This window comes from Eleginops maclovinus, chromosome 13 (assembly GCF_036324505.1).
Source record: "Eleginops maclovinus isolate JMC-PN-2008 ecotype Puerto Natales chromosome 13, JC_Emac_rtc_rv5, whole genome shotgun sequence".
NCBI lineage: Eukaryota > Metazoa > Chordata > Actinopteri > Perciformes > Eleginopidae > Eleginops > Eleginops maclovinus.
In genome coordinates this window covers 23,702,303-23,728,382 of record NC_086361.1, presented here as the reverse complement: position 1 = coordinate 23,728,382, position 26,080 = coordinate 23,702,303, and the positions used below count along the sequence as shown (strand labels likewise).

The 26,080-nt window shown below is 45.6% G+C and overlaps 3 protein-coding genes across 5 annotated transcripts; 1 reads left to right on the top strand and 2 right to left on the bottom strand.

Moving 5' to 3' along the window:
• Positions 1–129: 129 nt before the first annotated feature.
• Positions 130–9,844, bottom strand: matcap2 (microtubule associated tyrosine carboxypeptidase 2). The gene is made up of 7 exons (XM_063898588.1): positions 9,595–9,844; positions 6,145–6,800; positions 3,680–3,823; positions 2,928–3,060; positions 2,479–2,784; positions 1,770–1,867; positions 130–1,620 (listed from the first exon to the last, which is right to left on the bottom strand). The coding sequence occupies exons 1-7, from the start codon at positions 9,617–9,619 to the stop codon at positions 1,462–1,464; spliced, it is 1,521 nt and encodes a 506-aa protein (XP_063754658.1). The 5' UTR covers positions 9,620–9,844; the 3' UTR covers positions 130–1,461.
• A 7,286-nt stretch (positions 9,845–17,130) lies between these two features.
• On the bottom strand, positions 17,131–19,697 carry oxsm (3-oxoacyl-ACP synthase, mitochondrial). 3 transcript variants are annotated; one of them, XM_063898472.1, is made up of 3 exons: positions 19,613–19,697; positions 18,253–19,300; positions 17,131–17,988 (listed from the first exon to the last, which is right to left on the bottom strand). In XM_063898472.1, the coding sequence occupies exons 2-3, from the start codon at positions 19,242–19,244 to the stop codon at positions 17,586–17,588; spliced, it is 1,395 nt and encodes a 464-aa protein (XP_063754542.1). In that variant the 5' UTR covers positions 19,245–19,300; positions 19,613–19,697; the 3' UTR covers positions 17,131–17,585. The 3 variants fall into 3 exon arrangements, with proteins under 3 accessions (XP_063754542.1, XP_063754543.1, XP_063754541.1); XM_063898473.1 differs by having other exon boundaries at positions 19,587–19,690; XM_063898471.1 differs by having other exon boundaries at positions 18,253–19,687.
• A 207-nt stretch (positions 19,698–19,904) lies between these two features.
• ngly1 (N-glycanase 1) lies at positions 19,905–25,937 on the top strand. The gene is made up of 12 exons (XM_063900157.1): positions 19,905–20,071; positions 21,097–21,211; positions 21,311–21,544; positions 22,499–22,661; positions 22,862–23,081; positions 23,253–23,374; positions 23,492–23,637; positions 23,979–24,089; positions 24,183–24,374; positions 24,466–24,651; positions 24,748–24,925; positions 25,009–25,937. The coding sequence occupies exons 1-12, from the start codon at positions 19,971–19,973 to the stop codon at positions 25,182–25,184; spliced, it is 1,944 nt and encodes a 647-aa protein (XP_063756227.1). The 5' UTR covers positions 19,905–19,970; the 3' UTR covers positions 25,185–25,937.
• The last annotated feature ends 143 nt before the right edge of the window (positions 25,938–26,080 follow it).

Below are 26,080 nucleotides of genomic sequence, written 5' to 3'. Positions count from 1 at the left end.
TTTCTTGTACTATCACTACACAAACACACTCTCAGGTTCACAACAACATCCAGTGTGTTGCATAACAGAAAGCATGACGAATAATTTAGGATATAAAAAGCACACGGATGATTTTCAGGGAGTGCTTTTTATTCAGAGATTCTACCTAAAAATATCACAAAGGAGTCACTTAAATAATAAAAAACATTGTGTTTCATACACCAATACTTCAAGTGTCACAGCTAAACACAAGGCGTTTGTTTGTGTTACATAAATCTAAATCATGAGTGAACCAACATGATATCAGTGCAGAGATGTAAGGACTGCAGCGCAGGAACTCACCTTCAAAATAAAAGACTTTCACACTTCAGGGAGTTTTCTGTGACGGTGCAGCTGGAGTTAGTGTGTGTCACATCTCTCTCTTTATAATTCCTCACATCTCTTCTACAAAAATAGTCTCTACAGGGAACAGAGTGCAGGAACGTGTTCACCTCCACCGAAGAGACGGGATCAGACAGCAGGTAAGTACACTTGGATCATCAGAGAGACAAAGAATCCTAAATATAGAACGGCTAAAAACAATACTCATGCACACAGAGAGTAAGCATCGTGAAGTGGTTGAAATCTCCGTTAGGCATCAGATCACTGGCTCAGTTCATAATATGTATTAGATGAGATTAAAGTCCGAATTCAGAGGAAAAAAGGATTCTGAATTCTCAGAAATCCCCAAATTTATAACTTTGGTTCGATCTTAAGATAAATGTGCCGCTTATCTTCATCCGATATATTATTCCACTCTTTAATAACACAGGTTAGGGGATCCTTATCAAAGGGAAATGTGGTGCATTCTCCAAAATCAATTCAATAAATCCAGTCTCTCTCAGGCCCTCATTCATTATAACATGAATAGGTGAAGAAGTGCGGACTTCTGTGAAGTATCTTCAGTTTCTGTACCTGTTTTGTAGTAGATTGGTCTATGTATCTATATTTATATATATATATATATGATCCTGCTATGAACACAGGGCTGCTGGTGTTCTGCCTCAACAGGAATCATATGTATATATTTTGAACGTTTGCTTAAAATAAATCCTCTGGGTGTGCCTGTTTGAAAGGTGTGTTAGGGGGGTTTATTTGGGCCAGTGGAGTCTTAGTGGACTCTTATCCGCCCCATAGGGACGCCTAAATGTCCGTCAACACTTAACCCTATTAAGGTAATAACATGTACATGTTGGCTAGAGTGTGGAGACTGAAATAAAGAAGTTGGCACCGCTGCTGTAAATGTTTTAGCAACACAATTTCATTTAATTTCAGCCCTGAAGAGATCCATGTTGTGGCACTTTGTAGAACTGCAAACTGTCCTAATGAATCAGATGAATCTAACCTCGAACACAACTCCACATGCAGTGCAGCATGCTGGGTAATGGCAGTGAGTGTTGGGTTTTAATCAGGTATGTGTGTGTGTGGGGGGGGGGGGGGGTGTCAAACGATGGTCCGGAGGTCCTGGTCCGTCAGCTCGTTGGCCTCCATGATCTTCAGCAGCTGCTCGCAGTACCTGCTCTGGTCCTGCATGAAGTGAGGGATCCGTACGTTCTCCATCTGAGCCGAGGCCTTCAGGCGCTCCACGTCCTCGAACGACACCTGGGGGGGGGGGGATCAAAAGAGTTAACGACCAGCTGCGCGTGTGTTTCTCTTCCCTTCACGCAGAGGCATGAAGCACTGTGACCTGAAGATGCTCCGGGGATCACTGATTGAATCTCTGACTGATGGGGGGGGGGAGGGGGTCTCACCTTCCCCAGGGCCATCAGCAGGGGGAAGTCGATCTTGTCTCTGAACCTCAGGATCTTCAGGATCCCGTCCAGATACACCTGGTCCTTACTGAAGCAGCCTGCAGGGTGAGGGGGGGGAGAAGACTGATCATTTAGACCACTGGTTCTCAAATGGGGGTACGCAGACCCCTAGGGGTACGTTGGAGTACTGCAGGGGGTACGAAAGATATTTGTAAGGTTAATTTTATTAAACATCAGTTGAGCATAATTCTAAAATAATGACACTAGAATAAATTAAACTAAAAGTGTACATTTAAGTTCAGTAAACACTTTCAAATGTCCACTTTTTGAATTTCCGATTATTTCTTTAAAATGAGATCTTTTCTGAATTTTTTCCAAATGTCGACTTTTAAATATTCAGAATATTAAGGAAAAAGATCATTTGGAGAAAATAATCAGAAATGTTTAAAAGTTAGAATTCTGACAAAGTAGTGGGACATTTGAACAATTTCAGAATGTGGAGAAAGAGTCGGATCTTTGAGGAACAAAGTTTGAAAAGAAAATCAAAGGAAAGCTTTCTTTCCCCTTCGGGGGGGGGGCACGGGTGACAGTTCTTTCAAAGGGGGTACATCATTGAAATATGTTTGACACCCCCTGATTTAGACTGATATTGCAGTTAGATATAGGAGGAAGTTCAGATGCACAGTGTTTGGAGTTTGAACATCCTGACCTGGCTGTTTGGTGTCGGTCTGGCCCCTCTTGGCCCTCACGCAGTAGTCCCAGCGGGTGTTGGGGTCCTGCAGGAAGCGCCCCAGGCTGTGGAAGAGCTGGCAGAAGGACATGCTGCTGGCCTGGTACACGGTGAAGTAGAGCAGGGCGGCTCTCCACAGGGTGGGGTCCTTCCTGAAGAGGACGCTGTGCAGGCTGGCCAGACCCTCCTCTGTGGGGTTCAGGGGCCTCAGGTTCAGCTTCCTGCGCGCAGACAGGCTGCTCCACGGCTGCTGCAGGTTGTTCAGGCCACGGAAATAATGAGTGCCTGCAGGTCGGAGACGGGGGGTTACTGAAACCACATTTACTCTAACTGTACTCACACAACTTTGAGACACTCAACTTTATCCCCCTCAGTTATCTTCATGAAATAATGCCCCCAGGACCCCACATTTAGAATCAAACCCCCACCGATCTCGTGGCGCAGCATCCCCTCCAGCCAGTGCTCTCTGGCGCTGCAGATGTTGATGGTGAGGGTGGGTCTGCTGTTCACCACCGTCATGGAGGCTCTGGAGAGCAGGTCGTCCGTCACCTGCACCACGATCTACCAACAGAGGACTCCAGGTTACTTTCATCTAACCTTTCCCATCCAGCCCGACTGCTGCTGCTAGTGGATCCCAGCAGGAGGCTCAGGAGAAGGCAACGGCAAAGCTGCTGCTGCTAGCATACCTACCTAGCACTAGCGATACTAGCATCTATGGTTAGTGTTTGAGTAGACCCACATCTGTGCTGCCATCAGAGACAGTCTCCGTTAAAGCTGTCCCCTCCCTTGTGTTTCCTTCACTGTACGTCCAAACCCAATAAGACTCTCCCAAGGATGCACGAGATGTGTGTGTGTGTTCAGTGGGCCTTAATAACCCGGTGATGTAACGTGCATGTGTTGGTGGTTACATAAAGCAAAGTGCTGGATGACTCCGTGGGAGCGGCGGGTTTTGCAAAGTCTGCCCCCCCCCCCCGGAGCTGAGTCACTGTGGCGCCTGCTTCTGCTGCTCTGATGTCATCTGACACACACACACACACACACACACACACACACACACACACACACACACACACACACACACACACACACACACACACACACACACACACACACACACACACACACACACACACACACACACACACACACACACACTGGTGTTGTGTGAGCCAGGCCGTACCTCCCCCACGCAGCCCTCCTTCTCCATGTACTTCTTGACGGTGTGGCAGACGCGGCTCTTGGTCAGCAGGTTTCCTCCGGTGGCCTGCTCAAACTTCTCATAGCTGCCGTACCTCTGCAGAGCCAGCTCCATGATGTGCACCGCCTGCAGGGAGGAGGAGTCAGCTGTTGATGCTCTGGACATAACGGACTTGCAATAACTACATTTACTGATCAGAGGCGATACCAGCCATGCAGGAAACCCAGACTGTCAGACAGATATTAAACACATTGAAGTTAGTCATTATAGAAGAAAGAAAAGGCAAACACTGCATTTCACTTTTGAAGGACTGACTGTGGGAAGTAGAGGAGTTATCGATTCCCCTTCATCCTATGGGGTTCCTCAGGGCTCTGTACTGGGTACACATGTACAATAAAACCCAGCGTCTCTTTCATTTCCACACTGATAACACCGCTCTTACAGCCTCTAAGACTCAATGCATGTGAGGAGCGTTTCAAAGGGTTTATTTCATGTTAAAGAACTCTGACCCGACACATCTAGATCTGGACATTATCAAATAAACGTGTCTGTACTCCTTGTGGACAAACTGAAGTAGAGAGTGGTTTCTAAATGACCTCCAAACTGGTTTTGCATTTCCGTTTCTGCAGCGTCTTCGTACTTAATATGCAACATAAACTGTTAACTGATACCAGCATATCTCCACTACTCGTTTAACCAGCCAAGTTATCAGTCCAGCTCTTCTAATAATCACAACAAACTGAGACTTCAGGAGCAGTGTAAGGAGCAGGTCATCAGGCAGGCATTTACTCACAAGGAATAACTGGACTTCTGACTACAATAGACCGCATGAAATATAGGTTAAAACACAAATGAAGTAAAGTAAAGCCGCCCCCCCCCCCCCCCCCCCCTAATGAATATCATTTTACAGCATTGTGTGACTTCTAAGAGGTACTGTAGATGGTGTTTTTATCCTATCTGTATGTATCATGTCCAGTGTGTAGAGGAAACCCTGCCATGAGGCCGGCCTCACACTACTCTAACACTTCATTAAAGTGGTGTTTCTGTGTAACTCTAGTCTGGCTTTATATCGAATCATGCTGAATATTAATTTAGGGGCTGCTAGATACTTTGATGAGCACTAATGCCTTTCATTCCCCCGTACTCATGCAGGACTTACAGTTCTGTAAGACAGATGTGATTAAAATGCTCACAGGAAGACTAACGCATGAAATCTAGGGCAGACTCCAGGAAGCAGCGCCTCCACAGCAGCGCTTCTCTGCCTTCCTTGTTGAACTCTCACACTTTTCTTTGTGTTACTCTGAGCACAAGTTTCTATAAAAAGCCTGAAAGCTAACGCCACTGATCCTTCTCACTCTGCACATCTCGTTCCTTTTGGGGAGGATCTTTTCTGAATTCTTCTCCAGCGTCAGTGTGACTCATCTAACATGGACTCACGCTGTTTGAACGCGGGTTAAAGCCTGATATAGCATATTCATCTGTTTATAGTCCACATGTTTCTATAAGCAGTCATTTATTCCAACGTACTGTATTTATTTACTATTGTATCCACATATTCCTGCTTTTCTACTCTCTCCATAGTGGACCACTTTTATGTACTTCTTTCTGTCCTTTCTTAAGTATATTGTATTTTGCACTGCTGGAAGAAGCTGGGACTTCAGATGTTCATTGCCAACAGCCCAGTAGCTTTTGTGCATATGGCATAAAAGACCATCTTTATCTTGATTCAGGAAATCCTCCAGCGTTTGCTGAATAAAGTCATCTGTATCCTGAACTAGTTCATCCTCCCGGTCTCTGTCCACCTTCTCATAGGTCACTCTCTCTCTGCATCAGCTCTGATCTCTCTGACGTTAAACAGCATTGGCAGGACGTCTCTGTGAAACCAGCAGCCTCAGCACCGCCCTAATGCACCAGGGACGTTGTTGTAGATGTTATGAAGGATGTGTCCTTTCTCTGTTTCTTCAGAGTGCAAGCGAGAGAGTTTGACCTTTTAAAGAGAAGGCAGGGTACTTTAAGAGCAGTAAGATGTTGAGTAAGAATGGGTTCATGAATGAAAGTCTAATTTTCTCTTTTAGCTCTGTTCCGGTCTCCTCCGCCTCCAGAGAAAACACATCTGTTTTTTCAGTTGCCGGTATGTTCACCAGCTAGTCAGCCATTTAGGGTTTATCAGGTATTAAAAACGATACTAATGGGAGCTCTGAGATGGATTTCAAAAGGTAAATCTGCAAAAAAAACAAAAGCTGAACGACACTAAGAGTCTCTATTGCTTTTGTTTTGCATAAATCATTTAATTTATTGTTAAAATGTAGAAACCACGTTGACAGTGGCATCGATAAGGTAGATACTGTCCGATTGGAAGCATTTCAATAAAGGTTATTTGTAGCAGAACGCAGCCGAACAAACCATGAAAAGTCATTCAAATGTTCCAAAAACTAACAGAACGTTACCTGTGTGAGGAAGCGGTCCGAGGCGTTGCTGTGCCGGGCCAGGACCAGAGGACAGACCGGGTTGCTGTACTCAAACTGGGGGTTATAGTTGAAGTCAGACTTGAAGAACTTGGCCTTCTCTTTCTCCACGTTAGACGGCTTGATGGCGGCGAGGATGCAGAGCCTCTTGGCGTTCTCCGCTTCCCGCGTGGCGGCCGCTTTGTGCAGCGAGGGGAGTTTAGTGCGGGGGGAGCTGGGGGTCTTCCTGAGCTGGGGGACAGTACGGGGGTTCAGGCCCATCGTGCTGCCCACTACTGCGATGTTTCGAGCTGGTTTGGAGAGGTTTCCTGAGGGGACACGGTTTGTCTGTGCAGGTCTGCCGCCAGCCTCTGGAGCTCGACTCTTCTTAGGAGCCGCGCTGCCTTGGCCTTTCCTTCGGGTCACTGTGGCGCCGCATCTCGCTGATGTTTTTGGCCTCTTGAACACAGAACGCTTGGGACTCTTCTTCTCCTGCTCCTCGGCCTGCAGCAGGGCGTTGTAGCCGCCGCTGCTGAACAGGTCTTTGAGGACGCTGGAGGAAATCTTCTCCAGGTACACTTGGCTCGGACTCAGCACCTTGTCGGCAGAGTTCAGGATGTACTTTTTGGACATTTCTACTTCAGGCCAGTGGAGTCTTTCTGAAGAAAGGGAGGGAAGACAGGGAAAGTGTTAGCTGCTAACTTTAGGATCTGACTGTTTCACAGATCCTCTTATCAAGGCGGGATAAAATTAGATCTGTACCAAAGACAAGCTAAAAGAACAAGGGAATAAATATAGCTACCATCCTTTGTATGTGTCTAAACATCTCTGAGAGAAAAGATACAACAATTATTTCCCACTTTTTGGCTGTTTTTAGAGCCATAATGGTGTTTTCTGACAAATAATCCCTAATTCTGTTTCTTGAGGCTCTTCTTTCTCAGAGTATATGATTCCAGAGCCTGGCAGTACAGCTCAGGAGTCAGAGTGCAGGTCTCTGCAGTTTCCAGTAAGGCGACCTGGAACACGGTCATCACAGCGAGAGGAGGATAGTGTTTGGACAGGAGCACTGGCGCAGAATCCATGCAACCACAGCCAGTAAACTAATGACTGCAGCACAGTGATGAATGGAAGAGAGACCAGGACAAATTAGAGCTTCGTTGGCGTGTTCATACAGCGAATAAAACACTATTACACTTCAGCTGGTTATCTCATCACTCAGATGAACCTCCAATGATAGGCTTACATCACTTAGGCAAAGAAACAACCAAGAATCTCCTGGGTATTTTATTTTAAGACATTTCCAAGCAAATTACCATCAATTACAAAAAAGTTCTGAGAAAAAACACAATCCTGAACCTGTGTAGTTCGACCGCACTAAAAATCAATACTGAAGCGCCTCCATTTCATACATCACCATTAATCAAAACAACAAGGCACTAGTGAGGATTTAAAAGCAGCTGAAGAGCATTAATCAGCATGAGTCAGCACTGAGTAAGCTCTGCCATATGTCTTTACAACACAAACGTGTAGGATACAGTAAGATAGGCACTGAAATACACAATGTATTATACAGTAATACATACAGGTAAGGTAAGCACAGAGAGGGTAGATGGTGTACTTCTACTCCACTATGTATTCAATCCCTTAGTTTCTTTACAGATCTGGATTACTGATGGTAAATATAATCCCCCTTAAATCAGACTGTAGTTCACCTGCAGTAAATCCATTCAAACTAGCTGCACCTTTACCAGCTCTGAGAACACTTTACTGATCAATCATTATAAAACATATCAGAGATATTATTCTGAAATGGACCAATCAGACAATGACTACTTTTACTGTCACTACTTTAAGTACATTTAGAGGAGAGTACTTTCTACTTTCACTGGAGGAACATTTAGAATACTTTACTGTGACAGAGTATTCCTACACTCTGGTACTTCTACTTTACTCAAGTACAAGACCTGAGTACTTCTACTTTTACTCAAGTACAAGATCTGAGTACTTCTACTTTTACTCAAGAACAAGATCTGAGTACTTCTACTTTACTCAAGTACAAGATCTGAGTACTTCTACTTTTACTCAAGTACAAGATCTGAGTACTTCTACTTTACTCAAGTACAAGATCTGAGTACTTCTACTTTTACTCAAGTACAAGATCTGAGTACTTCTACTTTTACTCAAGAACAAGATCTGAGTACTTCTACTTTTACTCAAGTACAAGATCTGAGTACTTCTACTTTACTCAAGTACAAGATCTGAGTACTTCTACTTTTACTCAAGTACAAGATCTGAGTACTTCTACTTTTACTCAAGTACAAGACCTGAGTACTTCTACTTTACTCAAGTACAAGATCTGAGTACTTCTACTTTACTCAAGTACAACATCTGAGTACTTCTGCTTTTACTCAAGAACAAGACCTGAGTACTTCTACTGTTACTCAAGAAAAAGGTCTGAGTACTTCTACTTTACTCAAGAACAAGATCTGAGTACTTCTACTTTTACTCAAGTACAAGATCTGAGTACTTCTACTTTACTCAAGTACAAGATCTGAGTACTTCTACTTTACTCAGGAACAAGATCTGAGTACTTCTACTTTTACTCAAGTACAAGATCTGAGTACTTCTACTTTACTCAAGAACAAGATCTGAGTACTTCTACTTTTACTCAAGTACAAGATCTGAGTACTTCTACTTTACTCAAGTACAAGATCTGAGTACTTCTACTTTTACTCAAGTACAAGATCTGAGTACTTCTACTTTACTCAAGTACAAGATCTGAGTACTTCTACTTTTACTCAAGTACAAGATCTGAGTATTTCTACTTTACTCAAGTACAAGATCTGAGTACTTCTACTTTACTCAAGTACAAGACCTGAGTACTTCTACTGTTACTCAAGTACAAGATCTGAGTACTTCTACTTTACTCAAGTACAACATCTGAGTACTTCTGCTTTTACTCAAGAACAAGACCTGAGTACTTCTACTTTTACTCAAGTACAAGATCTGAGTATTTCTACTTTACTCAAGTACAAGATCTGAGTACTTCTACTGTTACTCAAGTACAAGATCTGAGTACTTCTACTTTACTCAAGTACAACATCTGAGTACTTCTGCTTTTACTCAAGAACAAGACCTGAGTACTTCTACTTTACTCAAGTACAAGACCTGAGTACTTCTACTTTACTCAAGAAAAAGGTCTGAGTACTTCTACTGTTACTCAAGAAAAAGGTCTGAGTACTTCTCCCACCTCTTCCTAAGCTATTAAGCTAATTTAGCAAATTTAACCAGCTAGCTTTTGGCACAGAAGTAGCTTGAATTTGCCGTCCTTGATATTATAAATGCATTACATCCAGTTATTCCATGTTCCTGACATGTTGTGAATCCTCCAGGCCACTGGGCCTCAGCTACAGTCAGTGAACCCAACAGAAAGGGAAGATAAATGCAGATTACCTGTGACTTTAATGGACTCCAGCATCCTCTCCGTTCACCTGAGCGTTAGCCACTCAGCAAAGTTAGCCTAGCTGAATGAGCCGGGTAATAAAGACAAATATAAAACGAACGATTAAAGCGAGTTAACTGTACTTACTACGTGTTAGGATCAACCAGTGAATACATGTATAAGTACTTCTATAAATATATCTAGAAGTATTTCTGATGTCTAACAGCAGCGCGTCCCGCCTTCACTGAGCTGCGGACAAACTGACAGCAGAGCGAGGCTTTGGTGCTGTTCCCATGGTTACGTCGATAAGTACGCAATACCCGCAGTACTCATGGGAAATGTAGTCCATCACTCAAGAATCGATTTTATCACCCAGTAGGTTTACACATAAGAGGAATTTTCTCTGGTATAAATGGTGCATACAAAGACAAGAAATAGGTAATTATAGTAAAATTATAAAAGCTATTTAAATATAGAATTAATTTACAAATTAAAAATTAAGACAATATTAACACAACATATAAATGTGTGTTGTGCATGATGTACAGTATTTAGAACATATAGCTTAAGACTAGACATGGGGGGTTTCGTCTTAAATGATCATATTTATCTGAGCACAAATGGATGCAGTACCAATGCAGTTTCCCAGCTTGTATAATTGTTATGTTTTTTAATGATAGCTGTTCTGCCCCTGGCATTGAAAGTGTGTTTTTTGTAATGTATGTGGCATAGGTTCCTGTACCTTTAAGAGGGAATGCTCTAAGGGAGGGGCTGCTAGTTAGGTGACCGGAAGTCACAAGCACGTTATTCACATAGAGAGCATGCAGGATCGACAGCTTGATCAGCTCTTCCATTAAGATGCAGTTCCACATCTTCTTGTTTGTTAAAGCAACGTCTGTAAGTGTTATCTTTATTTTCCATGTGTTGAATTATAGATTTACTTCTTTATGCTTACTGTTTAGCTTTATTAATACTTACCTTATGTTTGTATTGTGTTTACAGTTTCACGAAATTACCATTAAACTACATGAGTAATCCTCAACACGCTGTGGAGTTTTTTGGGAAACGTTTAACTGAATGGATAGTTAGCTTGCTTGGCTAGCGAGCCCATTACAGTGAAAAGACGGCAACACAGCTAACAAGATAGCCGAAGACAGCCATCTTACAGAGCTAAATTGCTAACCGGCTAACGGAAGACATCCATACAGCCTGTACGCCATCATATCTGTTGCTGGTATTAAAAACGCACCGTCATTATGTCAGCAGCTAACAGTAAAAACAAAGAAAATGGAGATAATAAGTCTGTGAGCTCTCGCTCTTCCGGTACATCGTCCAGCTCAAAGATGTTTATGGCTGTGGCCATGGCCAAAGCAAAAGCTGAAGCAGCGCAAGCTAGAGCGGCACATTCAAAAAGGGAAATTGAATTAAAGGTAGAGCAAGCACGGATTAATGCCAATCTTGACGCATTAAACGAAGAGAAAGAAAAAGATGCTGCCATAGCGGAGGCTGATTCTCTGATGGCTGGTATGAGAGAACAGTGGTTCGAAGTGGTCAGTGAGGCTGCCAGTAAAGTATCAAAAAAAAGCAAAGAAGAGCGTACTGCTGCTTACGTGGCAGAGCAAGCCAGTATAACTGCAGTTGATTCGCCAGCCAATATAAATGGTGACAATCCCACATTACCAAACCCACAAAGCATCAGCCAAGCCCAAGACACCACTCCTTATGAGACTACGTCATTCTACGCATCTCAAGTGTCGCATTATAGAGAGACTACACCTGACTACACACCGCAAGTCCCTCATCATATTAAAGCGTCGCCACATTATAGCCTAAATAAGCATTTGCCATCCCCTGTACATCAGCCTGTCCATGGAGCGCCCTGTAGAGTTGGATGCGACCACTCTCAAACCACCAATGACCTCGCTAAATATCTGGCCCGCAGCCACCTCGTGACATCAGGACTCACTGTATACGATGAACAACCAATGAACTACTGGTCATGGAAAATGTCGTTCCATAGTGCTATTGACAACCTGGACTTGTCTGCTGGAGAACAGCTCGACCTTCTCACCAAGTATCTCGGAAAAGAGTCAGCAGAACAGGTTAAACGGATTAAATCGGTCAATATCAGACACCCGCCTACTGGATTGACTATGGCATGGGAGCGGCTCGACGAGCTATACGGCTCACCGGAGGCCGTCGAACAGGCCCTCTTTGGTAAACTGGAAAGCTTCCCCAGAATCACAACAAAGGATCCACAGAGACTTCGAGATTTAGCAGATCTGTTGTCAGAGCTGGAAGCAGCTAAACAAGATGGCTACTTCACCGGTCTTTCATACTTGGACACTTCAAGAGGAGTCAATCCTATAATTGAGAAACTCCCACACAACATTCAGGAAAAGTGGATCTACTTCGGATCACGATACAAACGTGACCATTCGGTCAGTTTCCCTCCTTTCTCTGTGTTTGCCGACTTCATTCGCAATGAAGCAAAAGCACGTACAGACCCAAGCTTCAACCTCTTCACACAAGTTCCAGCAGAGAAAAAGAACAAGTGGGAGAGGCCTATGAAGGCGCCTGTATACGTTCACAAGACCCAAGTCTCTTCAGTGGACAAGCCTGAGTCAAGAGTAGGTAACAAACCAGTGGACCCAAGCAAACACTGCCCCCTACATGGAAAGCCTCACCCCCTGATGAAATGCAGAGGCTTTCGAGAAAAGAGTTTAGAGGAACGCAAACAGTTACTCAAAGAACACTACATCTGCTTTCGCTGTTGCTCCTCCACAGAGCATCTCGCCAGGAACTGCTCCGCCGATGTCAAATGTATGGAATGTGAGAGCACCAACCACACGACAGCACTACACCCTGGACCAGCAACCTGGAAGTCCAATTCGTCCCCTCCCGCTTCAGAGCATAGTGGGGAGGAGGACAAAGCGGAGGCCCAGGAGGTCACTTCGAGGTGCACTCAAGTGTGTGGCGAAGGATTAAGTGCGAGAGCCTGTGCTAAGATCTGCCTCGTCAGTGTGTACCCCACTGGACACAGACAGGAGTCCAAGAGGATGTACGCAATACTCGATGATCAAAGTAACCGCTCCCTTGCACGTTCAGAGTTCTTTGATGTCTTTAAGATCTCTGGGTGCTCCTACGAATACACTCTCAAGACATGTGCAGGACTTAAAGAGACAGCGGGGAGAAGAGCCATCGGTTACACTATCGAGTCACTGGACAAGAAACTTAGCTTTCCTCTACCTACGCTTCTCGAATGCAACGAAGTCCCTGACAATCGAGCTGAGATACCTACCCCGGACGCCGCACGCCACCATACTCACCTGAAACGTATTGCAGATGAAATACCACCTCTCGATCCTGATGCTAACGTACTCCTCCTTCTGGGAAGAGACATTCTGAGGTTACACAAGGTCAGAGATCAGATTAATGGTCCAGGCAATGCACCCTTTGCCCAAAGACTGGACCTAGGGTGGGTCGTCATCGGTGACGTTTGCCTTGGAGGTGCACACAGATCACCACAGGTGAACAGCTATAAAACATCCATCCTAGAGAACGGTCGTGCTACCCATCTACAGCCATGCAACAACCAAATCAAAGTGAAAGAGGTTTTCAGTCAAGCACCTACATATCAAAACCATCCAGTACCTACCTTCGCATATAGCTTAGGAAAGCTAACAGAAGACAGCTTAGGCCAAGCCATCTTCACTCGTACTGCCGATGATCACAGACTTGCACCTTCCATGGAGGATCTAGAGTTCCTTCACATCATGGATGCTGAGTTCCACCAAGACAGCTCCAAAAGCTGGGTCGGACCTCTGCCTTTCCGATCCCCAAGACAACGGCTGCCCAACAACAGGAGACAAGTGCATGACCGCCTCCTCTCGCTCCGCCGCACTCTGGAAAAACGACCGCAGATGAAGGCCCACTTTCTAGAGTTCATGCAGAACATGCTTAGCAGAGGACATGCAGAGATCGCTCCACCCCTGCAAGTAGGGAAAGAATGCTGGTACTTACCCCTGTTCGGCGTGTACCATCCCAAAAAGCCGGACAAGATCCGAGTGGTCTTCGACAGCAGCGCATCACATGAAGGAGTCTCACTCAACGATGTCCTGCTCACCGGCCCGGACCTGAACAACAGCCTGCTAGGCGTACTTATGAGGTTCAGGAAGGAGCAAGTAGCCATTACGGCTGACATCGAACACATGTTCCACTGCTTCGTGGTGAAGGAAGACCACAGGGACTATCTCCGCTTCCTATGGTACAGGGACAATGATCCTACCTGCAATGTCGTGGACTACCGGATGCGAGTGCACCTTTTTGGGAACAGTCCTTCTCCTGCTGTGGCCGTGTACGGTCTGAGAAGAGTGGCCAAAGAAGCAGAGGCAGAGTATGGCAGTGACGCAAGAAGACTCATTGAACGTGAGTTCTATGTTGACGATGCTTTGAAGTCGTTCGCTACTGAGGAAGAGGCCATCAGCGTTCTTGGAAGAACACAGAAGATGCTTTCAGCCTCTAACCTCAGGTTGCACAAGATTGCATCAAATCGACCAGCAGTCATTCACGCATTCCCACCTCAAGATCGCTCTAAAGACGTCAACAACTTGGATCTCTTTGTCGATGACCTGCCAGTCCAACGTAGTCTTGGATTGTCTTGGAACATGCGAGCAGACACCTTCACATTCCAGATTGAAAACGACAAAAAGCCATTCACTCGCAGAGGGGTGCTGTCAACCGTAAACAGTCTATATGACCCTCTAGGGTTTGTTGCACCGGTCTCTGTTCACGGAAGGCTGATACTCAGAGAGCTCACCACGCAGGCAGAGGATTGGGACTCACCACTCCCAAAAAACATGGAGATCGAGTGGACAAGATGGAAAGAGTCGCTTCGGGACTTACAGGACCTCCAGATACCTCGTCCTTACACGTCCCTCTCTACCGCAGGTGCACAAGTAAGAGAACTCTGTGTTTTTGCAGATGCATCGGTGAAAGCTGTCGCAGCTGTGGCCTACATTAAGGTGACGAACCACGAAAACCAACCCGAGGTTGGCTTTGTCTTCGGGAAGGCAAAGCTGGCGCCTCAGCCTGACCTCACTATCCCAAGACTAGAGTTGTGCGCTGCTGTACTTGCTGTGGAGATAGCCGAGCTGATAGTTGAAGAGATGGATGTCACGTTCAACAACATCACATACTACACAGATAGCAAGGTTGTCTTGGGATACATCCACAACCAGTCGAGGAGATTCTATGTGTTCGTGCATAACAGGGTTCAACGTATTCGTCAATCACCCTGTCTCGGCCAGTGGAAGTACGTCCGTACAGACCTTAATCCAGCCGACGTTGGAACAAGAACAGCTACTCCAGCCCTCCTACGCAGCACAACATGGCTCACCGGGCCAGACTTTCTTAAGAGTGAATCCTTGTCCACGCCTGAAACTGAAGAGAGCTACGACCTCATCGATCCTTCCTCTGACTCTGAAGTACGTCCTCAGGTGACCACAAGTATCACACATGCAGCCATAGGTATGGTTCATCCTCAACGCTTTGAACGCTTCTCTAAGTTCAGCACTCTCGTCACAGCAGTTGCACACCTGATCCATGTAGCACACTCCTTCATCCGCCCTGTGCAAGGCGAGTGCCAAGGGTGGCACATCTGTCGTCCTACAGAGGAAGAGCTGGCGAGAGCTAAAGTGTGCATCATGAGGAGTGTTCAGAACCATTGTTATGCAGAAGAGCTGAAGTGCATAGCCAAAGGGTTCCCCATTCCATCCTCCAGCAGCCTCTGGAAGTTGCATCCTCTCCAAGACCCAGATCAACTCCTAAGAGTAGGAGGACGCACAGCACAAGCAGGTTTAAACATGAATGAAACACACCCCATCATCATCCCTGGCCAGTATCATCTGGCGACTCTGCTGGTGTGTCACTATCACGAGGCTGTGAAACACCAGGGAAGACATCTTACTGAAGGTGCAATACGGGCTGCTGGTTTCTGGCTGGTGGGAGCAAAACGCTGTATCGGCAGTCTGCTGTACAGATGCGTCACCTGCAGGAAACTGCGAGGAAAAACCGAACATCAACAGATGGCCGATCTGCCAGCAGAACGACTCCAAGTAGCACCTCCATTCACCTACGTAGGTGTTGATGTTTTTGGGCCATGGGAAGTCGTCTCACGCCGCACAAGAGGAGGACATGCTAACTCTAAACGATGGGCTGTGATGTTCTCATGCATGAGTTCAAGGGCAGTTCATATTGAAGTGATCGAGGCAATGAGCACCAGCAGCTTCATCAACGCTTTGAGAAGGTTCTTTGCCATCAGGGGCCCCGCAAAACAGATTCGGTCCGACTGTGGCACGAACTTCGTCGGCGCTTCCCGAGAGCTGGAGATGGACAAGACAAGTCCTACTTTCCAGAAAGTGGAAAAGTACCTGAGCACTCAGAGTTGCACCTGGGTGTTTAATCCGCTCCACGCATCCCACATGGGGGGAGCGTGGGAACGTATGATTGGCATCGCTCGCCGTATACAGGATTGTATGCTGTTGGAAGAAAAGAAATCTCGTCTGACCCATGAAGTTCTCACAACATTCATGTCCGAGGTAACTGCTGTCATGAACGCGAAACCACTCATCCCAGTGTCATCAGATCCGGAGTCGCCTCTCATCCTCACCCCAGCAATGCTCCTGACCCTCAAAACAGGCTCTACTCCTCCTCCTCCTCCTGGCCACTTTGATGAGGCAGATCTCTTCAAAGAGGAATGGAAGCAAGTTCAAAGCCTAGCTGACATCTTTTGGAGCAGATGGAGGAGTGAATATCTCAAAACCCTGCAGCTACGTCACAAGTGGCAAGGAAAGAAGCCTTGTCTCCAAGAAGGGGACATCATTCTCTTAAAAGATAGTCAAGCAAAGAGAGATGAATGGCCCATGGGCATTCTCACCAAGACCTTTCCAGGAGAAGATGGACTGGTTCGGAAAGTTGAAGTGGAAGTCGTCAAAGGTGGAACCAAGAAGACGTTCTTTCGTCCTGTTACAGAAGTTGTTCTGCTTCTGTCTCCTAAGACTGATTCTGTTAATTAATGTAGAGTCTTGTAAGACCCTAAGTGGGGAGTGTTCTGCCCCTGGCATTGAAAGTGTGTTTTTTGTAATGTATGTGGCATAGGTTCCTGTACCTTTAAGAGGGAATGCTCTAAGGGAGGGGCTGCTAGTTAGGTGACCGGAAGTCACAAGCACGTTATTCACATAGAGAGCATGCAGGATCGACAGCTTGATCAGCTCTTCCATTAAGATGCAGTTCCACATCTTCTTGTTTGTTAAAGCAACGTCTGTAAGTGTTATCTTTATTTTCCATGTGTTGAATTATAGATTTACTTCTTTATGCTTACTGTTTAGCTTTATTAATACTTACCTTATGTTTGTATTGTGTTTACAGTTTCACGAAATTACCATTAAACTACATGAGTAATCCTCAACACGCTGTGGAGTTTTTTGGGAAACGTTTAACTGAATGGATAGTTAGCTTGCTTGGCTAGCGAGCCCATTACAATAGCCATTTCATTTTGTCATATTTTTCTTTTCTTAAGCAAACTACATATACAAATACATGTTTGTAAAAGATATGTCAATAACAATACTAATAGTGATACTGTCTGTTCACCTGCTGCTGACACACGGTGACATACCTTTAATATCTCTTGTTGATCAGAATGTATTTAGATTTGGCTCAAAACACACTTCTTGGTCTTTCATTTTACAAGTTCATTAACTTAGACAAACTAAACATCAAGGGGTCCGTTTTTTTGTGTGTAATTTCCTATAAAAGTCAATAATTGTTCTCATAGTGTCTGTGAAGATGCAGCTGACAGTGAGTTTTCTTGGCTAAATTCACACTTCCTGGTCTTTTATTATACAAGTTGATGGAGTTCGACAAACCCAGTACCATTTAGTGGAACCTGTGGACAAAATACATTCAATTAAAGTCATCAATAATTATTCTCTCCATGAGTTCAGATGCTGCTGAGACACAGCGAGGCGTTGGTGCCTCCGAACCCGAACGAGTTGGTGAGTGCGACCCGGCGGCCCTCCACGCTCCACCTCTGTGCTCTGCAGGCGACGTAGTTAAGGTTAAAATCTGGCTCTTTGCGGTCGAGGTTCAGGGTGGGGGGCAGGACCCCGTGGTAGCAGGACAGAGCCGTGAAGGCCGCCTCCAGGGCCCCCGCCGCCCCCAGCAGGTGCCCCGTCGCCCCTTTGGTGGACGAGACGGCCAGCCGCTCGGCGCTCTGATGGAACAGCTTCTTGATGGCAGCGTTTTCAGCAGCGTCTCCCAGAGGCGTGGAGGTGGCGTGAGCATTAACGTATGTCACGTCGGCCGGAGAGACCCCTGCATCCCTGAGGGCCGCAGACATGCACCTGTCAGGACAGAGGTCAGAAGTTCACTTCATGTTTCAGCCCTACCTTCTTAATTTGTGTGCATTATGATACAATAAGCAAAAAAACTGACCAAGGAAAACAACAAGTATTGGAGGAAAGCTGGAATAAATAAACCTGTCTGATTGTTGAGACCCTCTGATTTATCCATATTTCGATCCATTTGAAATATTATTTAAACGTTGTAAACATAAGTGGAAAATGTTACTCCATGCATGATAAAAACACTAAATGACCTGACAGGACCTGAATGCTCCATCTCCGTCAGCAGTGGGGGCCGTGATGTGGCTGGCGTCTCCTGAGAGCCCGTACCCCAGGATCTCAGCGTAGATCCGGGCTCCTCTCTGCACCGCGTGCTCCCTCTCCTCCAGGAGGACCACTGCGGCCCCCTCACCCATCACAAAGCCCTCCCTCTCTGGGTGAAAGGGCCTCGACGCCTGCGGTGGGTCATCGTTCCACTTGGTGGCGAGGGCCCTTGCTCTGGCAAACCCTGCTACTGAAAGGGGCCCCACACAGGATTCTGTCCCCCCTGCAACCATTGCATCTGCATCTCCGTGGATGATGAACCTGGCTGCATCCCCTATGGCGTGGGCTCCCGTGGTGCATGCTGTTGAGACTGCGTGGTTGGGGCCCTTCAGTTTGTGCCGGATGCTGATGTGCCCTGCGGCCATGTTGACGAGGATGCGAGGCACGAAGAAGGGGCTGACCTTCTTGTATCCTTTTTCCTGGAAAGCAGAGGCGGTGCGTGCGATTTCCTCCAGAGACACCATGCCCATCCCCACAGCCACCCCGGTGCGGAGCTGCTCCTCGGGGGTCGTTGGGGCCCAACCCGAGTCCTCCAGAGCCAGCTGAGCGGCTCCGAGGGCCATCACAGTGGCCGGGGACATGCTGGTTATCTCCCCGCGGGATGCAAACTTCTCCTCCTCAAATCCCCCCGGTTCGCTTCCTCTAGGCACCAGTGCTGCCACTTTACAGGGGATGGTTCTGTACTGGTCTGAGGAGAGAGCCACAATCCCATTATGTCCTTTAATCAAGCGCTCCCAGGGTAAAGCAGTGCCTGTTCCCAGAGGACACACTAACCCGATCCCAGTGATAACAACCCTCCTTCTCTGCCTTCCAGAGCTGCAGTGTCTGGACTCTTGGTTTGGAAGAACACTGACTGACTTTTGAAGAAGAACCCGGATGTTGTGAGGTCTCAGCTGGAGTTTAGTCCTGCTGGAAAGTGACAGAGCAGACATGCTGCCTCCTTCTTCTTCTTCGTCCTCTTTGGGGTGTATTGGCTCCACCTGCTGGGCTGGAGTGTGGATCAGTGGTTTGGCAGGAAAAACAAACAAACAAACAAACACTAAATTCTCTCTATAAATCTGGTAACTCTTAAGAACATTTCAACAGGCTGAATACTTTGTCTGATGTCTAGCAGATTCCCCTAGGTTCATGTTCAGCTAACCCTCCCCTCTCATATCTGGGACAGTCCATTAACACATGCTTATACAGTTGGCTTGTAGTCATGTGGATATAACAGGTATTAATGTACAAAACCAAAGCTGACATATCCTCCAAAACGTAAGTATGTTACTCACTCGGCCAAAAACTCCCTCAGCGTTACCTGTTAATTGTTAATAAATCCAATAAACCAGAAAACAAACGAGTTTATCCTTGAATCCGCCTGACAACTGCTTTGAGGTAGCGACTCTGAACGCCTGATTCGTTTAGCACGTACATTTATTTATGATTTATTTATTCCACTCATGGTAATTATTATAAAACAAAACATGTACACTCAACACAGTCCTTGTATCCCATGATGGAAAGAAGCAGGGAGAATAACATCTTATTTTACTATTTTTTAAACTGCACACACGTATTCAGGCGTTGATCGGTCCCTAACAGGACCCCACACGTCTATTAGCATCATTAGCATCGTTAGCTCAGCAGGAGAGCACTCTTCGGTTTTTTGATTAAAGATGTCTGCTTCTCCAGCTGTGACAACTTTATGTGAGAATTCAGATGAAGTGTTCCTGGACGTGGCGAAGCTGCTACTCACGTACTCGGATAACATCTTAAGGTAAGGTTTGAATGTGAATTAACGCTTTGTTTATGTCATTAATTAGCTTAGCTGTTATTTGCAAAACTTGTATTTATGTAGCATGAAACTACAAAACAGCTACTAAATGTGGCAAAAGTAAACCATTTGAGCAATTTCTCCACACCTTAATCCCTGATTTACCACTTTTGTATTTATTTATTTTATTTCTGTCTGTCTCCTGTGAATATTACCCTCAGTTTGAAGTTTCAAGGTTTCAAGTTTAAGTCATGTTATGAACACTGATGTGAATCAATCACAAACTAGCATTGGTTTGTCAACAGCAGTGCACTGACTGTGTAAAAGCATCAGGGAAATGCTGATTAAACACGTATATTAGTAATTTCCCAGGTAAAATAAAGGCTTTACTATACAGAGTGAGGGTTAACATTGATGACTGCTTTATATCTGAAAGCGTTACCATATCAAATGTGTTGTAATCTTTAAATCAAGATTGAAAACATCTTATCTTAATCAACACTGTCATTTAAATGAAGTGGATTAAAAATTACAATATTGACTTAGAGAAACATAATTAAAAACAAGTAGAAAGTAGGGCCTAGTACAAACAGAAAGAGTTATAGAACCAGAAAATATAAACAGTGATATAAAATAACCCCAAATAAAAAAGATCAGTTTTTAATTCACTTTTAAAAAATCAAATGGAGTTTGCTGTTCTAAGATCCAATGGGATTTATTGTGCAATACTTTTGGTTCTTTTAAGGAAAGGCATTGGAGGGTCAGAGTGTCCTTGTTATAAAATGAAAGGCAGTCACTGAGGTAGGTAGGGGCCGGCTTATGTAAAGCCTTGTAAATCATTAAAATCAGCTCTGAAAGACACTACAATCCTGGCCGCGGCGTTCTGAATTAAATGCAATTCAATGAAACCACTGTATAATTTGTGTGTCGTTGTTTTGTTCATGGTAATGTGTCTCTACACTGCCGGAAAAACAGGTATTTCCTTGAAGGCCTTTACAACTTCCTCCTATCATGTCTCCTCCCAACAGGTTTCCCAATGAGGAAAAGTACAGATCCATCCGCATAGGAAACCCCACCTTCTCCACCAAGCTGCTGCCCATCAAAGGAGCTGTGGAGTGCCTCTTTGAGATGGGATTTGAGGAGGTAATTCACCAGTCACTGATAAAAGGAGTCTGTAGTAAATTAAAGCCTATATTCCTGGTGTTATATTACTGAGTCCTCATTCTGATTTACCTTTTTCAGGCTGAGACCCACCTGTTGTTCCCCAGGTCTGCATCAGTGGAGCAGATGAGGCTCATCAGGGACTCCATAGCAGCAGAGAGGGACAAGAGGCTGGCGGGGGGGCAGCCTGTCCAACCTGCAGCACCCTCAGCCTCCGCCTCACCCACTACTCCCACCTCAGCCTCAACACCAGTGATCTCTGCTGCTGCCTCTGGCCAGCCCTCTACACCTCCTCCACCACAGCCTTCTTCCGTGGTAAAATAGCAGGAATAAGGATGGATCATATCTGAAGTGATGTTAGTCCAGTGCTACCCTGTCACCGTGCGTATCTGCAAGGCACAGTAAAGGCCTTTAATGACATTGCAACAAGGTTTAAAAGACCATATATTACATTATACATAACAATATTGACCATAAAAGTGGGTAATGTTGTTAGAATGGGAAATTATCTTAACCTAAGTATACAAGAAGCTCCTAATCTAAGATCCTGAGCTCAGCTGCTTTGCCTCCGCCCACTTCTCTGGGGAATGCTGGGGGTTTTCCTCATGAGAGTAGAGCTCTCGCAGGGGAAACACAACTTTTACTCTCGTGATTTACTCAACCCGTTTTTCAGGTATGTTGTTGTTGTATAGACAAAGTGAATCGGGTTGTAATCACTCCTAAACATGTCGAGAGTTTGTGGGATATTTGGAATAAGCTGGGCGCTTGGAAGCATAGACAAACCACAGATGAAATACTGCTTTCACTCTGGTTATTATGTGTTCCTCTTCATCAGGGGGGCAACAGGAGGCTGTTTGGGTAGAATGATGATCATAATTATTAGTTTTAGCGGTACCTTAACTTACTTTACTTTCACATTCACATTGTGCTTCAATCCTACTAGGGTGTTCATTAGAGCTGCACCTTTTTAGAAACACTGCTCTGATATCACTTCCTGTGTTATATGTACGGCAATAACAACCAATACAGAAGGCTTACAGTCCTTTACATCTCCCTACCTACCTCCTTTAGTGATGGTAAATGGTCACTCTGTCTTTCTTTTAACCCTTAAATGGGCATTCACAGGTACATATTTATACACATGTTACAGCCATGTTTTTCTGTTAATACACTACTGTTATTAGACCCATATCCCACAGAGGACACAGAAACCATCTAAGGGCTGAAAATGAGTTCATCATCTGTTGGCGTTTCTTGTCTTTCGTGCAGGAGAACAGTATGAACTTCATTGCGACCCTGCAGTCTAACTTCCAACACGTGCTGCTGTATGAAAACCTGGAGCTGCAGCAGAAAGCCCGGAGCTGCATCCCCCACCTGCAGCTGACCTCTGCTGCAGAGAGCCGGCTGAGGGGGGCCAGAGAGGAGGATCCAGGTGAGGCCCATTCAAAGGTTTATTGTTACATGTTGATATGGCAATGGACATCTGAAGTCCCAGGCTCCTGCAACAATGCAACGTGGATATATAGGACATAACACTATAAAAATAGAGTAAAAAGAAACAGAATATAAATACAATAGTGCCAGAGAATGTGTGAAATGTGACTCAGAGCTGACTCCCCCTCTCTTCTGCAGATTGTAAACTGGGACTAGAAGATTTCCTGGTGCTGGAGCTGCTCCGATGGTTCAAACAGGACTTCTTCTCCTGGGTGGACCACCTGCCCTGCAGCTGCTGCAGAGGGACCACGCAGAACGGCAGCCCCCTCCAACCGACCGACGAAGACCTGCACTGGGGGGCCCAGAGAGTGGAGAACCACTACTGTCAGAGCTGCAAACTCTCCACCCGGTTCCCCAGGTCTGTGTGTGTGTGTGTGTGGGGATAAGCTCCTGTTCTTCTTCAGGGCTTTGCAAACTGAAACGAGGCTCACGTTATTTTGCATGCAGAGCAGAGAGACGGCCCTTCAAGACATATTTTAACGCACAATGCATGTCATCACCAGCTGGTAACAGGGCTTTCGATCGGCAGGTACAACAATCCAGAGAAGCTTCTGGAGACCAGGAGGGGGCGCTGTGGGGAGTGGGCGAACTGCTTCACTCTGTGCTGCAGAGCCATGGGTCTGGAGGCCAGATACATCTGGGACAGCACAGGTACCTGCATGCTCACGGACAGATGTGTAATTCAGAGAGTGTGTGTCTGTGTGTGTGTGTGTGTGTGTGTGTGTGTGTGTGTGTGTGTGGTGTTTAAAGGACTCTGTGGTGTTTCAGATCACGTGTGGACCGAGGTGTACTCGGCCTCTCAGCGCCGCTGGCTGCACTGCGACTCCTGTGAGAACGGCTGTGACAAACCACTGCTGTATGAGGTGGGCTGGGGGAAGAAGCTGGCCTACATCCTGGCGTTCTCCAAGGACCAGGTCAGACTCCTGGACTACACACACACACACACACACACACACACAGTTTTAATATCACTACTTTATTGTGTAACTTTAACACACAGGAGACAACTACTTGGTAAAAGCCGTACTGATATCTGTCCAGTTTCTTCATGTCCTTAAAAGATAAAGATTGTTCAATGAATTATGTTTTATTCAGTCATCAAATCACAAACACAGATCAAAACCAACATTGTGTTACCCTACCCTTTGCACTCAAATCCAAACCCCTTCTTCCATGTGTCCTCATGCACATGCATCACAATTGGTTATAGGGTTTGTCGCTTTGATTCACCTGTGTTGCTTCCTGTGTGCTGCAGGTGGTGGATGTGACCTGGAGGTATTCCTGCAAACATCCAGAGGTTCTGTCGAGGAGGACAAAGGTCCAGGAGGCCTGGCTGCTGCACAACATCGACAGGCTCAACACCTCGGTCAGTATGAACCCTTTAGACCCTGCATACGAGACTCCTTCACTTGTAGAGTCTGATTGTAAAGCCCTCTCTTCCTCTGCTGTAATCCTGCAGAGGCAGCAGTCCCTGAGTCCTGAGAGGAAGAAGGAGCTGACAGAGCGGCTGCTGGTGGAGCTGGTGGAGTTTATCTCCCCAAAGAAACCAAAACCTGGAGAGCTGGGGGGACGCAACTCTGGCTCTCTAGCCTGGAGGGTGGCAAGGGGGGAGACCAGGAAGACTGACGCAGGGACCTCCACAGAGGCTCAGGTTCATAAATAAGCTGTGTGTGTGTGGGTGTGTGTGTGTGTGTGTGTGAGAGAGACTGGATGCCTGATTCTCGTGTGTGTGTGTCTCTCAGGCTGCAGGATTTGTGTTCACTCCGACGGAGAAAGAGAAGAGCGACCGGTTGCTTCACGTCCGTTACACTTCCTCCAGAGACGAGTACTGCCGCCTGTCCAACGAATCTGAGCGGATCCAGCGCTGGGATCAGTGTGTGTGGAGCAGGGAGTCTGTCTTCAGGAAGGTGGAGGAGGACTGGCAGATGGTAGCATTATTAGTATTTGTTAAAGAAATCATTATTTTTCCAAGCTCAGGATCCAGGATCATCATACAGGTGACGACTGATTCTTTACTTCCCCAGGTGTACTTGGCTCGAACAGAAGGCTCGTCTTCAGGGAAACTCAGCTGGAAGTTTGACTTTTCTCCGGTGGGAATGAAGGTATCGTCTGTCTCCATCTCAGCCAGCAGCCAGACCTTCCACTCAGGGAACGTCTGCTGGATCCTGCAGGCCGGAGAGAGCACTACATCGTTCCTTGGAGGTATGCCTAAAGAGCTGAAGCTTAGATCTAAACGACAGACGTGATCCCTTCTGATCGTGGCCTCTCCTGTGCTTTCCCTTCAGATGGGACGATGCAGTCCTTCCCGAGTCTCTCCGGCTGCTCAGAGTTCATCATAGAAGCCGGAGTGAGCGGAGGAGAGGAGGAAACAGCATGGCAGCACTCCCAGATCTTCAGACAGAACCTGAAGGAGACGGAGGAGCCTTCGTTTGAGATCCTCGTACGCTTAGAAGATGCTTAACGTTTGTTTTTGGGTGGGCAGCTAAATGTGTGGGATCATGGGTTTGTACGATGAGACAACAGTGCAATATTTACGTGTGTGTCAGTCCTCCAGGTTGAGTATATAGTATATGAATGGACGAATGACAGCATTTGGTACCTTTCACAGGGCAAAGTCACACATTAAACATTGATTTAACTAAAAGCAGAATAACTGATGAAACACGCAGTCCTGAAACACGACATATAAAAGGTTTTAAATATAAAACGCCATCATTTTGTCACATTTTCGATCAATATAACACTTGTGTGTGATGCATGGAGACGGGAGCCTTCATTTGATATCTTCGTACACTAGAGATGTTTTACTAATGTTCAACCTAATTCAGAGCTAATTGCTGGGATGATAGTTTTGCAAAATGACAAATCAATGATATATTTAAACGTGTCTTGCCCTCCTGGGTGATTATAGATGCACGGCTTATTGATAGATGAATGACCAGGTGAATTACATTTTGCAGAGTAGGCTGAAGTCACATATTTTAAACATTTAATTGACAAAATACCCTGCATTTTACCATTAAAAAGCCATAGTTTTGTCACATTTTCCTTCCCTGTAGAACTCATCTGTGATGCATGGAGACATTCATAGAGCCAGTTTTCCTGCTATTATACCAACTTAAATCCACGTTTAAAATAGTGGTGTATTTGTGGAGGAAAGGGCTGAATGTTGCTCAAATATATGATGGAATAATAAAGATATTTTTACAGTCTTGTTGTCGCTATTTTAATCTATGTTTCATATTTACGTCTTTCAATGAGGAAGCTTTTGCCGCCATCTAACGTTGAAGACGGTGATAACAGTGACTCACCGTTGTCGTTTCCTATTGGTCCAAATAACAGTTACTCACTGTTGTG

What these genes read in the sequence shown, in the direction of transcription:
- ngly1 (XM_063900157.1), top strand. Translation starts at nt 19,971, where the DNA reads ATGTCTGCTTCTCCAGCTGTGACAACTTTATGTGAGAATTCAGATGAA. An exon ending in TACTCGGATAACATCTTAAG is followed by an intron (nt 20,072 to 21,096) that starts GTAAGGTTTGAA and finishes TCCTCCCAACAG; the next exon opens with GTTTCCCAATGAGGAAAAGT. An exon ending in ATACATCTGGGACAGCACAG is followed by an intron (nt 23,375 to 23,491) that starts GTACCTGCATGC and finishes GTGGTGTTTCAG; the next exon opens with ATCACGTGTGGACCGAGGTG.
- oxsm (XM_063898472.1), bottom strand. Translation starts at nt 19,244, where the DNA reads ATGTCTGCTCTGTCACTTTCCAGCAGGACTAAACTCCAGCTGAGACCT. An exon ending in GACGGAGATGGAGCATTCAG is followed by an intron (nt 17,989 to 18,252) that starts GTCCTGTCAGGT and finishes CTGTCCTGACAG; the next exon opens with GTGCATGTCTGCGGCCCTCA.
- matcap2 (XM_063898588.1), bottom strand. Translation starts at nt 9,619, where the DNA reads ATGCTGGAGTCCATTAAAGTCACAG. An exon ending in GGAGTCCATTAAAGTCACAG is followed by an intron (nt 6,801 to 9,594) that starts GTAATCTGCATT and finishes CCCTTTCTTCAG; the next exon opens with AAAGACTCCACTGGCCTGAA. An exon ending in TGCTGATGGCCCTGGGGAAG is followed by an intron (nt 1,621 to 1,769) that starts GTGAGACCCCCT and finishes CCCCCCCCCCAG; the next exon opens with GTGTCGTTCGAGGACGTGGA.